Source organism: Zosterops lateralis (assembly GCF_965231275.1).
Source record: "Zosterops lateralis genome assembly, chromosome: 28".
Taxonomy (NCBI): Eukaryota; Metazoa; Chordata; class Aves; order Passeriformes; family Zosteropidae; genus Zosterops; species Zosterops lateralis.
This window is the reverse complement of record NC_139788.1, coordinates 780,338-794,200: the sequence shown is the minus strand read 5'-3', so window position 1 is coordinate 794,200 and position 13,863 is coordinate 780,338. Positions and strand designations below refer to the sequence as shown.

The window sequence follows — 13,863 nt, the reverse complement described above, 5'->3', positions numbered from 1 at the left end:
GGATGGATGGATGGATGGATGGATGGATGGATGGATGGATGGAGGGATGGATGGATGGATGGATGGATGGATGGATGGATGGTTTGGGGGATCCCCCTGCTCCATCCCCTCATCCCAGCCAGGCTCCCTCACACCCTCAGGCTGGGGATGAGGGGACACATCTGGAGCCAAACACATCCCTGCGCTGCTCAGGGGGCTCTGCCAGCCCAGGGAATCCCAGGAAAACTCCTCAGTTCCCTGTTCTATCCCTGGGATTGGTTGTGCCTCCTCGTCCCGTGTTTTGCCGCCATTGGAGGGCAGGATTTTTTGGGTTTGGGTTTTTTTCTCCTGCCTTTTCCTGGAGGTGAAGATTGGAGTTTGCTGGAGGCAAGGGGTTGGACATGATTTACATCGGGAAATTCCTGATTTTTCCTGCCAGCCCTGGCTCTGGGATATTTATTGTGGAGTGGGCTGGGATCTGGCACTGATCCATGGAAGAACTGGGATAAAAAATGACAGTGGAGATGGGCAATCCCAGGGAGGAGGAGGAGGAGGAGGAGGAGGAGGAGGAGGAGGAGGAGGAGGAGGAGGAGGAGGAAGAGCTGAGTGTGACCCACAATTCCTGGACCTGGAGTTCTGTTCTGTTCCTTGAGGGATGATGAAACTCGGGATCATCCATGGCCATTTTTGGGATGTGCCTGGCTCCTCTCCTCAGGAGCAGAGAATTTAAACAAATCCTGAATAATTGCAGCTCCTCCATCAACGTTAATGATTATTTTTCCTCGCGGAAAATGAGCGGCCAATTAAATCCAAACGCGCCGGGCTTTGGGCAGCTCTTAATTGGGGGCTTAATTAATCCGAGGAACAATGGAGGGACACAAAACAAGGGGCTGGGGCTGGCTGAGCTCATGTCACGTCTTGGGAGTGGGGTCTGGGATGGGCATCCACAGCCCTTTTCCAATATCCCACATCCCAAATTCCAGCCCATCCTCCTGGGCAATTCCAGTTAATCCTGGGCCATTCCAGTCCATCCTCCTGGGCAGTTCCAGCCCATCCTGGGCCATTCCAATCCACCCTCCTGGGCCATTCCAGTCCATTCTGAGCAATTCCAGCCCATCCTCCTGGGCCATTCCAGTCCATCCTCATGGGATATTCCAGCCCATCCTGGTCCATTCCAGCCCATCCTGGACCATTCCAGCCCATCCTGGGCCATTCCATTCCACTCTCCAGGGCAATTCCAGTTCATCCTGGGCCATTCCAGTCCATCCTCCTGGGCCATTCCAGCCCATCCTGGGCCATTCCAGCCCATCCTCCTGGGCTCTGCCTTTGGAATCTCCATCCCAGGGTGGTCTTTTCCCAGGTTCCTTGCCCGGAGCAGGATTTTCCAACAGATTTATTTTTAACTCCCAGCCTTGGATCAGGGAGTGGAAACTCAATGATGTTTTGGAGTGGGAAAAGTCTTTTAAGCTTTAGATGTTTTTCAGTCCAGCTTTTTGTGCGAGCTCTTATTATTCCAGCTGTTTACACTGTCCCTAAATCACTTGCTGGGATGAGTTATGGAGGGTTTCGGTGTAAAACACCAGAAAAGGACTTTCAAGGGACCATCAAATGAAAATATCCCATGGAAAATATTCAAAGAATCAATATTTACCCGGTGATACATTCTCAGTGTAGAAGTGTTTTCCTGGAGAAAGAATCTTTCGGCTCCTGACGGATTCCTGCCCCTGGCTGTGTCATTCCAAGATTTCCAACTGTGCCCAAATCCGTCATTTCCCTGGGAGGAGCAGCCTGAGGTGCTGCTGATCCATTGGCTCCATCCACTCTCCTTCCACCTCATCCTGTCCTGGTGCCCCCGTGGCGCTTGGAGCTGTTGGGATGGGATTTGGGATTCCCAGAGATTTCTCTGGGTTTGGGATTCCCAGAGCTTCTCTGGATTTGGTATTCCTGGAGATTTCTCTAGGTTTGGGATTCCCAGAACTTTCTCTGGGTTTGGGATTCCCATAGTTTCCCTGGATTTGGGATTCACAAACCTCTTCTGGATTTGGGATTCCTAGAGCTTCTCTGGGTTTGGGTTTCCTGGAGATTTCTCTAGGTTTGGGATTCCCAGAGTTTCCCTGGATTTGGGATTCCCAGAGCTTCTCTGGGTTTGGGATTCACAGAGCTCCTCTGGGTTTGGGATTCCCATAGTTTCCCTGGATTTGGGATTCACAGACCTCTTCTGGATTTGGGATTCCTAGAGCTTCTCTGGGTTTGGGTTTCCCAGACTTTCCCTGGATTTGGGATTCCCAGAGTTTCCCTGGATTTGGGATTCCCAGAGTTTCCCTGGATTTGGGATTCCCAGAGCTTCTCTGGGTTTGGGAACCCAAACAATTGCAGTGATTTTAGTGCAGTGATTTTGGCTCTTTGGTTTTGCTGCTCATTTTGGAAGTGGGATGGGCAGAAATGGGGGATGCAGAGATGAGAACCTGGACCCAGCAGAGCTCCCAAAGCTGGCTCCCAGCTCCTCAGGAACTACCCCATTCCAGAGCCAGATCCTGATTTCCCTTCTGATTCCCTCGAGGAAAAGATCCCTGAGGTTCTGAGGAGGGCTGGGGACGGCCACGGGCTGGGCTGTCCCTGTCACCTCCCACCTGCAGCACATCCCTCCCCATCAGGGCTGCCAGAGCTGCTCCCACCTTCCTCCAAACCCTCAGAAGGATGTCAGGAATTACATCAGGATTGTCCCCCAGGAGCTGGAGCCGCCTCCTCTCCCCGTGTCCCCAATCCCACGGCCCCACCCCGGAGAGGATGGACTCCTCCATCCCTGGGTTTGGGCTGCAGGATCCAGAGGGATGCGTCGCCATGGAGGAGGCGTTGCCATGGTGACCGTTGCCGTGGCGATGGCGGCCGGAGCATCCCGGGGAGGTTCCCCGGCCTCTCTCCGGGTGCTTGGGGATGGATTGATTCCCCAGATTCCCCAGCTCTGCCTCCTCCCGAGGCCAGACACTCGGCACTGAGAGCTTTTACCTTTTGGGGATCTGTTTTGGAGCAAATTCAGGGAGTTTTTAAATCCTACGGATTGGAAATGTCCCTAAATAATAAAACACCCTGCCTGGGAAAGGAGGAATTTAAGGAGCTCCAAACCAGGCAGTCCCTGTCCCCCAGGGTGTGTCCAGAGATGAGGAGGGACATCCCTGTGCCACACGTGAAGGTGACAGGAGGGTCCCTTCTGTCCCTCGGTTTTCTACATCTTTTAAACCCCCAAATCCTCCTGCAAAAGCTTTTCCGTGGAGGGGAAATGCCCTAAATAATGAAATGCCCTAAATAATGAAATGCCCCGATCCCCCTGCCTGGGGAAGGAGGGGTGTGCAGGGGATTGAGGAGGCTCCAAACCAGGCACTCTCTGTCCCTCAGGACACGTCAGGGGGTTTTGCAGGACCCTCTTTGTGCCACAAAGGTGACAGGAGGGTCTCTTCTGTGCCCTGTGTTGTTTAAACCCCAAATCCCCTGGAGATCTGCTCCCGGGGGGGCTGAGGGACAGCCTCGACCCCAGATTTTATATTTTTCACCTGTAAAATGGTGTCACACTGACAAGGGAGAGAAGAGGGAGGGGGTGGCAGTGTCTGTGCAGGGTGGGTGACACAGGGGTGACACTGTCCCTGCTGGGTGAGTGACACTGACCACACGGAGCCTGCTGGGGCAGGGATAAAGTCTGGATGAGGTTTCTCTTTTGGGAAAAATCCAGGCAGCTGTGGGATGGCTTGGGGGCTGGGATGGAGTGGGAATGGGGGCTGGGATGGAGTGGGAATGGGGGCTGGGATGGATCAGGAATGCAGGTTGGGATGGATGGGGAGGCAGCCCCAGGTCGGGAGGTGGGAGTGCTGTCCTGAGTGATTTGTGGTTTCCTGGGCTGGAAAACTCTGCCTGCCCTCCCCTCCATCCTGGCCAGGGCAGAGGGAGCAGCCCCCATTCCCAGAGGAATCAGCCCCCATTCCCAGGAGGAGCAGCCCCATTCCCAGGGGGAAGGGGGGCCATGCAGGCCCAGGGCCATGTGTAGCATTAACAATCCAAGCAGCTCTAAATCCAAACAAACCCCGACTGCTCCCGAGATTTATGGCATGAGCCTGACCTCGAACCCTCAGGGCTGCAGATGGGAGGGGTTACATCAGTGCCTTGGGAATGGAGTGAGGAGGGGGCTTCTTTGGGAACAGCCATGTCCCAAATACCCCCCTGGGCAACGGGAACACCTGGAGAATGTTCCCAAGTCTTTAAGTCTTTGTGGGGCTGCAGGTGGGGTCCCCCAGGTCTGGTCCTGCCTGTGGGGTTGTTGTGGGGCTTGTGCTGGTCCTGGCTGTGGGGTTGTTCAGGTTTAGGGTTAGGAGGGGGATGGATGGAGGGATGGATGGATGGATGGATGGATGGATGGATGGATGGATGGAGGGATGGATGAATGGATGGATGGATGGATGGATGGATGGATGGATGGATGGATGGATGGAGGGATGGATGTGGGATGGATGGAGGGATGGATGGATGGATGGAGGGATGGAGGGATGGATGGATGGATGGATGGATGGATGGATGGATGGATGGATGGAGGGATGGATGGATGGATGGATGGATGGATGGATGGATGGATGGATGGAGGGATGGATGGATGGATGGATGGATGGATGGATGGATGGAGGGATGGATGGATGTGGGATGGATGGATGGATGGATGGAGGGTTGGATGGATGGATGGATGGATGGATGGATGGATGGATGGAGGGATGGATGGATGGATAAATGGATAAATGGATGGGTGGATGCCTGGACACACAGCCGGCTGTGGGACAGATGGCAGCTGCTGTGCCAACCTGGTGCTTCCGTTCCTATTTCCTGCTCCAAGCCCTGAGCCAGGAGTGTGGAGGGGGCTCATCTTGTTCCAATTTCTGGGGGAACAAAGGGAGCGGGGCCATGTGGCTTCCATCAGGGAGAGGCTCTGAGGTCACACAGGGAGAATCCCACCCTGGGGAATGGGGACGGGCTGGGGGGCACCAGACTCTCCTCATTTCTTGGGGAGCCTTGATACTTTCGGTGTAAAAACATCAAAAGGCAAACGAGAGCGATTCCCAGTGTTCCTTCCTGCATCCCCTCAACCCTTGGCACTTTCCATCAGTTTTGCTGACCAGTCTCATATTTTGTGGCCTGTGCAATTCCCAAATTTATTCTGCTGGGTCACGAATTCCAGCGAGCTGCTGGTGAGCAGGCATTGGGAACCCAGGATGGTCCATCAGCTGTGGGGGAGAAAAGGCTGAACATTCCCAGAGCTCCGGGAGGCATACGGGGTGTTAGAGACCAGCAGGACACATCCTCCCAGTGGGAGAACACATCCAGCTGGGAAGAGCTGGAGCGGATCCAGCCAGACACAGCTCAGACACTTAAAAGCTCAACTCCCCCTCTTGCCCTTCACGAGCTGATGGATTCTCTCTCCTGATGGGGGAAGGGATGTGAGGACAAAACACCAGCCAGGTCCCAAATTTACCCACCTGACTATTCAAACCTCCTTCCCGCTCCGAGCCGCAGCGAAAACAAAGAAACCCCGAGCTCTTTTTGGGAGGTAAAACACTCCGAGAAGCGACGGGGACCCTTCAAGGACCTTGATTTGAAACTGAAGCTCGAACCTGGCTCGTTACATCTTGAAACATCCGATGCGATCTCGCAGATCAAAGCCGCCTTGTTTGCCTCGTAATGAGATGTCAAAGCAACGCCGACAGGAGACACTTTGATCTGCAAAACAAGATGTTTAAGAGCGTTGCCAGTGAGGGCTCCCCGCGCGTTTTTTCGCGGCCTCGGGAAAGCAGTGGGAATATTTGAAGTCTGGCTTTGTTTCCTCTCAAGGTTTCCCCAAGATGTGGCAGCCAACGAGGTGTTGCTGTCACACCAGAGCCACAGGACTGGCGGGGAAATTATCGAGGCTGAGCAGCAGCCAGCTGGAGAAAACCAAACTGAGTGGTTTTTTCTTACGGCTTCCAAGAGGAATTGTTGGGTTTTCCCAAAAAAAAGGGGTTTTTTGTCCATGGGAAGTGTTGGAGGCGATGTGAGCTCACTCTGAGTTGTTTTGAGGGAAAACATTGAGATTCTGGGTGTTTCAGGTGGAGGTTGGTTGTGCTGCTGCTGCCTTGGTTTGGCTTTGCCCATGCCTTGTCCCACCAGAGGTGGCTGGGGTGTCACCAGGGGTGGTTGGGGTGTCACCAGGGCAGGGCTGGAGCCCCTCACGTGTCCCTCTGGCCACAGGCTCAGCGCTGGCGCAATGAGAACTACGAGAGGCCCGTGGACCTGGAGGGCTCAGGGGACGACGATCCCTTCGGAGAAGATGAGCTGGATGACATCTACTCTGGCTCTGGCTCGGGGTGTGAGTACCTGGGGGGCTCCTGGGGACGTCCTTGGCTGGCTGTGGGGTTGGGGAGTTCCTGGGAAGGTCCTTGGCTGGCTGTGGGGTTGGAGGGCTCCAGAGAAGGGTCTCTGGCTGACTGTGGGGTTGGAGGGCTGGAGAGGGGATATGAGGGGGGGAATTGCCCTTTGTCCATCACTGGAGTTCTCCTCTGAGACAAAAGCAATGGGAGCTGTCCCAAAAGTTGGGCTCCAGGGCCTCCATGTCCCAGTTCAGCCTCTGGCCCTGCTGGGCAGGACTGACCCCTCCCCAGACCCCAGAGAGGGCTTTGGCCACCACGGAAACAGCCCCTCGTTTCTGCCAAGCCTGGGACCATCCTGCTCTCAGATTTTGGGGGTGACGCCAAGGAAACACATCAACAGCAGTTCCACTCTTCCCTCTTGTCTCCCCATCCCAGATTTTGAGCCGGAGCCAGGGCTGGACACGGCCGTGAGCCTGACCACGGACACGCTGGTGACGCTGCCCACCACGGCGGCCGCGCTGCCCGTCACCGCCGCCCAGCCCGTGGAGACACCCCTGGAGCCGTCCCCCACGCCCCAGGACACAGACACCACCCCTGGGCCGGCCACCAGCGCCTCCTTCCTCATCCCCAGGACCACAGAGGTGCCAGTGGTGCCCAGATGGAAACCCACCACCACCAGCACCAGCACTGTGGCCAGCGAGCCCCCGACCACCACAGCCACCACCATGGCCACCACCACGGCCACCACCATGGCCACCACCACCACCACCACCACGGAGGCCACCACCACCACCACAAGCAGCACCACGACCACCACCACGGCCACGGCCAAGCCCACCACCATCCGGAGGTTCCTGCCCCCCTTGGCCACCAAGGCGGCCACCACCCGCGCCACCACCCTGGAGACCCCCACCACGCCTGTCCCCGAAACCAGCACCGTGACAGAGGTGACCACGTCACGCCTTGTCTCCCCCAGCACGGCCAGGCCCAGGGCTCTGCCAAAGCCCAGCACCTCGAGGACTGCAGAGCTCCCCGAGAAGAGCACGGCCCTGCCGCCCACGGCCACCACGGTGCCGCCCACCGAGGCCCCACAGGTAGGAGGGTGTCGTGGTTTGAAATCAAAACCAGTAGAGGCTCCAAGTCAGAAATACAATTTAATAAGAAGAAAAATAAAAAAGTAAAATACAATAAAATGAATGCAATAACACAAAGGAGCACTGCCAGAGTCAGAACACAGCCTGAGCAGGGTGGGGGGAGCAGTCCAGGTGAGGGGCTCTTCCTGAAGCAGTGATCCCACAGAAAGGTCTGGGAGCTCTGCTCCTCTGGGAATCCAGTGGCTCAGGGCTGCTTGTCCTGTCCCAAATCCCAGATTCTCTCCAGGTGGGAATGCTTGGCTCCTCCCCCTGGGCATTGGGAGCATCTCCCAATGGGATGAGGAGTCGTGCAGTGGCTCCTTGATGGCCCATTAAACAGAGAGAGCTCCTGGAGGGAGTTCCCTGTGAGTCCTGGGCAAGGCATTGATGGGCCATGAGCAGAAGAGCCCAAAGGAGGGGCCTGGGAAAACACTGCCCCACCTGGTTCCAACAGCTCATGGGGATGGGGATGGGATTAATACTGTGTGCACATCCCACAGCACAGCCCAGGACAGGGGCCCAGCCCTGCTCACCTGCACGGGGCTCTGGGCAGGGCCAAGGGGGACCTTTGGTGTCTGTCCATCCTCGGCCACGGCTCTCAGGGAGGTGGGGGCAGGCTGGGCTCTTCTAGGTGGAACATCTGGGGAGGTGGGAAGGAGGTGGAAGGGGGAGTTCAGCCCTCGGGATTTGGTGTCATGTCCCAGCTCCAGGAGTCCCGCACTCTCCTCAATTACAGCTCGATGGTGCATTTCCAGCCCGTCGGGTGTCCTGAGCAGGAATTTCAGCTCCATCTCTCATTCAGAGCCCCTCGGGGGCCCTTTGCAGCCGCTTTGACTGAAAGGCGGAGCGATTTGTCTAAATTACTGCCTCTTTTCCTCTTGCGAACGCGAGCCCGGAGCGCTCGGGGCTGTCGCTGACCTTCAATTAATCCCTGTCACAAACCCGGCTCTGGGAAGCGCTGAGCCGTGCGCTGGCCCCGGGCAGGGGGACATGGAGAGGGCTCCCACCCCCGCCCCGGACAGCCCCGGGCTCCTCCTCAGCCCTGGCTCATCCTCAGCCCTGGCTCATCCTCAGCCCTGGCTCGTCCTCAATGCTGCTTTGTCACCGAGGCAGGCGGGAGGGAGGGGAGGGATCCCAGGGAGGTTTTGACTCAGGGATGCTCCAGCTCAGCGAGGGACAAGGGGGAAGCTCAGGGGATTTGGTGCCCAGGGATGTGCAGAAGACAGTGAATGGGTCAGGGGTGGGATGGATGGGGTGGGATGGATCATATTCCCAGGAAATATTTGCTGGGATCTCCTCCTTGGCAAGGGAATTAATTGGGAAGGGACAGCAGAGAACTGGGCTGGGTGACAGCTCCATGTCCTGGTGACAGAGGTGTCCTAGTGGCAGCTCCGTGTCCTGGGTGACAAGGATCCATCCTCCCACTCCTGTCCTGTGCAGCAGGAATTGGGCAAAGGGAGAGGGAAGGGACCCCTCGAGCTCATCCAGTCCTTCCTCGTGCTGTGCTGGTGTGGCACAGCTGTGTCACCTCCTGTTGGGAGTGACCTGCACACACTGACATCCAACCTGTGCTCTGGAGACAGAGCCCGGCCGAGGGATGGGATGGGATAATGGGAGAAACTCCTCCCTGGAAGGGTGCAGGGTGTGGGACAGGGTCTCTTTCAGAGGAATTACAGGGAACAGGCCCCGGGAAGGGGACAGACAGTGGCCCAGCTCAGCCATGGTGGCCTCAGCCATGGGGTGACTGTCAGGTCATGGAGTTGTGTTGTCACTGAGGTACAACTTCAGTGACACAGGGAGGGGACACCCCAACGTGACCCCCATGTCCCCCACCCTGTCCCCAGCCAGTGACATCCTCCCTGTGGACACCCTTTGGTCCTTGTCCCCTGCTCCATCCTGTCCTTTCCCCCAGATGGAGCCGGGGGAGGTGACAACAGTCCCCGACAGTGAGCTGGAGGTCCCGGCCAGCAGCGGCCCCAGCGGGGACTTTGAGATCCGGGAAGAGGAGGAGACGACTCGTCCCGACCTCAGGAACGAGGTGGTGGCCGTGGTGACACCTCCAGCAGGACCAGGACCTGGCAGGAACGTGGAGACGGGGCTGATGGACAACACGATAGACTCGGGCAACTCGGCTGCTCAGCTGCCCCAGAAGAACATCCTGGAGAGGAAAGAGGTGTTGATAGGTGAGATATGGGGCCAGGGGTTTGGGGGATGGGGTTTGGGGACACAGGGAGATGGGCTGTCCCAGGAGAGGGGACAGGCCAGGGGAGGGCATTGGGGTAACCCACACCCACCTCCCAAATTGCTCCGTGGGGTCTCCGTGTCTGCCAGGAAAGTTCTGCACAATTTCCTTACACCGAGGTGGATTTCCAGGGAAAAAAAAAATGGGATTTTAGTGCAAAGATGTTCTGTGGTCATAGTTCAGCTCCCAGTGCTGCTCCCAAACTTCCAAAGCCAGGCTGGAATCCCGAACAATCCCCCCCTGGGGCAGTGCAGAGCCTGGCATAACCCAACCTCCCAAAACTGGCTCTGCTGGGGGGTCCCAAGGGTCTCTGTGCCTTTGCCAGGAATGTTGTGCACAATTTCCAGGAAAAAAAAAATATGGATTTTTCCTGGAAAGCCAAAGCTGTGCTGTGGTGACCCGGCCACTGCTCAGAGGCTGCTCCCAAATTTCCAAAGCACAAAACCAAATGATTCCCCCCAAACTCTTAGTGCTGGAAGCCAGGCTGGGGCAGGGGGTGGCACTGACGGACAGGGGTGGCACTGATGTCCATGGGGGTGGCACTGATAGCCGTGGGTGACACTGATGGCCGTGGGTGGCACTAACAGCCATGTCCCCATGCCCTGTTCCAGCGGTGATCGTGGGCGGCGTGGTGGGCGCCCTTTTCGCCGCCTTCCTGGTGATGCTGCTCATCTACCGCATGAAGAAGAAGGACGAGGGCAGCTACACCCTGGAGGAGCCCAAGCAGGCCAACGTCACCTACCAGAAACCCGACAAGCAGGAGGAGTTCTACGCGTAGACCGAGAGCCCGGAGTGCCTCACGCTTCCTCCCTCCCTCCCTCCCTGCTCCAAACCCTCCTCCTCCTCCTTTCCTCCATCCAGTCTCTCTCTTCCCCACCCCAATCCTCTCTTTTTTTGGGATCAGACTGTGAATTTTCCAAGCGGCTGCAGGAGGAGAGGCGTCCTTGGCACCGCCGGCCTTTCTGCTGGCCGGGGAGGGACGGGGCGCGGAGCCCACCACGCCAAGGAGCCCGTGCCAGGGATTGCCCTGAGCCCACGGCGCCTGGAGCTCAGCTGGACTTCTCCCACATCATCATCACCACCACAAACTCTGGGATTTGGACGCCTCCTGCCAGCCCTGAGGTGCAGGGGGATTGCTTTGGATTTATTGCCCTGTTTTTAATTTTTTCCGTCCGTAAAGGAGGGAGATTTCCTTCCCTTTCTCTGTCTCGTCTTCGTTTTTTTGGGTTTTCTTTTGGAATGGGGTTGGTTGCTCCGCGGGAATCTCCTTCGGCTGGAAGAGAGGCCACGACTCTCCAACGCTCCTGGAACCTCGGGAAAAGCAAGAGGGGATGGAATACCTGGGGATGGAATACCTGGGGATGGAATACCTGGTGCCCCCGGGATTCGCTCCTGGAGTGGGGAAAACAGGAAATAAACACAAACGCCGGGAATGATCCCTTTGGATCATCGATACTCTGGAGAGCTTGGATACTCTTGGATATCCAATACTCTGGAGCTGCACTGGAGCATCCAGCCACTCCCCGGAATCTCCTGGATCCACATCTGGCTAAGGAGTCTGGCCAGGAAGGGACTTTGGCTTGGGCTGGGTTTTCACTGTGACCACTAAAGCTCGGCTTGGCGGGACGTTCCTGAGGGAGGAGCTGAATCCTGTCCCTGGCTCTTCCAGAGGGGATAACGGAGCTCTGCAGGGCGTGGGATGCAGCCTGAGGAAGGAAATCCCAGCAGGGACCACCCCTGTCCCCTCGGGGTCCAGCAGGGATCCCACCAGCTCCAGAGGTGAGGAAGAGGACGCACCACCACAGGGTTGATTGATCGTTGGGAAGATCCCAAAATCAGCGGAACGACCCAGGATTGATGGATTCCCTTTGTTGTCCGAATCCCCAGGATTGATGGTTTTCTCACGTTGGTGTTTCAATCCCAGCACAACCCACAGGGATCCCCCAGGTGTCCCCAGGGTGCAGATCCAGACCCTGTGGTACCTTCGGGAAAGGTCGGATTTTCCAGAGCAATCTCTGCACACAGATCCAACTGAGATATTTCAACTGAGATATTTCAGTTGAGATGTTTCAATTGAGATGTTTTGATTAAGATGTTTCGATTAAGATGTTTCAATTAAGATATTTCAATTGAGATGTTTCAATTAAGATGTTTTCATTAAGGTGTTTCAATTAAGGTGTTTCAGCGAGGTGGGTCTCAATCAGCTGCTTGTGGAGCTTTGTTGTTCACGGTGGTTGTGATCTCGACGGGGTCTTGTGGAGATTTTGGATTTGCTCTTGGAGCAATTGAAATGGGGAAAATTTGGGGAAAAAGTCGTTGCACAGAGCCAGGGACACTTTGGCCTCTGAGGGGGTTAGTGGATTTGGGTTTTTTGTGGGAATTATAAGACAGAAGAGCTTGGATGTGGATGGGATTGGAGGCCATACGAATATTTTAAATATATATGAATATATATCTCCACTCCCGTGCACCCACAGTAACACAGGTGTGGAAGGAAATGAAATCCCTGGATTTTCTCAGTGCACTGGGATGCTCGGGTGGGATTTGGGGTTGGGAAATTGGGACCTTTGGGGCTTCTTTTCCCTGGGATAAAACCTAAAACGACGACCTGCCTTTACCCCAGGACAGAGAATAAAACCCTGCACATGGATCAGCTCTAAATCCTCATTTTTGAGCTGTCAGGTCAAAATCCTCATGGTTTAGGTTCTTGGGGCATCCCTGTTGGATGTTTGGGGTGGGCGTGCTGGGAGTGACCATTTCTGTGTCCGTCCTGGAGGGAGGATGAGGATGAGGATGAGGATGAGGATGAAGGAGGATGAAGATGCTCCAAGGGAGGCAACACACCCAGAAGGAGCCTGGGGCTACCCCAGACCCACTTTGTGCTGCCCCAGAGGGAGTTTGGGCTCCTGGATTTGATGATGTGGAGGATTTTGGCCCCGTTGGGATCACACAAAAGGGAGTGGCACAAATCAAGGTCACCAAGGTCACCCAAAATCCCCATTTTTTTGGAAAAACCTGGAATTAATCTTTGGAGCTTGCTTTAAAAAAAAAAAAAACAACCCACAACCCTCCCAGCTTAATCTTTTTAATGCTGCTTTTCAGAGCTGCCTCCTTAATCTTCTTCATTCCATTTTTTCCCCCTATTTAATAGTCTGAAGTTCCATAATACAATTTTTTTACTCACTCAAGCTTAACCTCGTCCCTCTCAGCTGGTGTCAGGTTGTAATCCCGGCACTTAAATCCGTCACAGCTCCAGGAGTGAGGAGAGCTGGAGGTGGGAGGGTGAGAGGAGCCTGGGCAGGACTCTTGCAATAATTAAAATATGAGATAAACACAATTAAAAAAAAAAATAAAAAGGTGAAGGAAATTAAAACGCTTAATCAGAAGTGATCAAATAATTAGTTGTTTATCTCTTGCTTCCACGATTTTGCTCTCCACCATCAGAGAGGATTTTTTTTTTGGGTTTGGAGATGATTTTTTTGTGGTGTCAATGATGTCACAGCCTCTTGTGTCACCTCAGCTCTGCAGGGGTTGTGGGGGTTGATGTTTAAAGGGAAAAAAAAGTCTTGTTCTGGAGGATCCTGTGCCTCCCTACAAGGAGCTGGGATGGGGCTGAACATCCCAGGATTTTTTTGGACAGCCCATTTCCCAAAAAAATAACATGGATAAAATAATTTCTCCATGTGCAGAGCCACAGGGATGGGATAAAACCCTGAGAGTGGAGGAGCTGCTCCCTCCTGCAGCCACCCTGGGGATTCCTGGTGGGAACACGGATGGGGAAGAGCTGAGGAAGCTCCTCACAGGAGGAACCATCCCCCAGCTGCTGATCTGGCCTTGGAGCAGATTTTTGGGAAAACAAACTTGGCCTGAGCGGAACCATCTCCAACATCTTCCCTTCCCAAACAGATTTTTGGGAAAACAAACTTGGCTTGAGCAGAACCATCCCCAACATCTTCCCAAAGCCGAGCCTGGCATCGTCCCCCCCTGCCCAAATTCCCATCCCTCGTGGTGATCCCAGCCAGGAACAGCTGCAGCAGTGCCCAGATGTGCTGCTCCTTCCAGCTGTGCTCCCCCAGGGATTTTTTTTCCACGGCTTTTCCGTTCCTTTTCCGTGTGTGTGACGTGCTGGAGC

The 13,863-nt window shown here is 55.3% G+C and overlaps 1 protein-coding gene across 1 annotated transcript in view; it reads left to right on the top strand.

Annotated features, from left to right (window-relative positions):
- Window positions 1–13,122, top strand: part of SDC3 (syndecan 3) — a gene marked incomplete at its 5' end in the record, with an annotated part of 34,397 nt that extends 21,275 nt beyond the window's left edge. Inside the window, 4 exons of the mRNA XM_083879613.1 lie at window positions 6,238–6,355; window positions 6,792–7,450; window positions 9,402–9,672; window positions 10,343–13,122. Of these exons, the coding sequence (XP_083735739.1) occupies window positions 6,238–6,355; window positions 6,792–7,450; window positions 9,402–9,672; window positions 10,343–10,509 (1,215 nt within the window). The 3' untranslated portion in view covers window positions 10,510–13,122. The remainder of the gene's footprint in view (window positions 1–6,237; window positions 6,356–6,791; window positions 7,451–9,401; window positions 9,673–10,342) is intronic.
- Window positions 13,123–13,863: the final 741 nt, after the last annotated feature.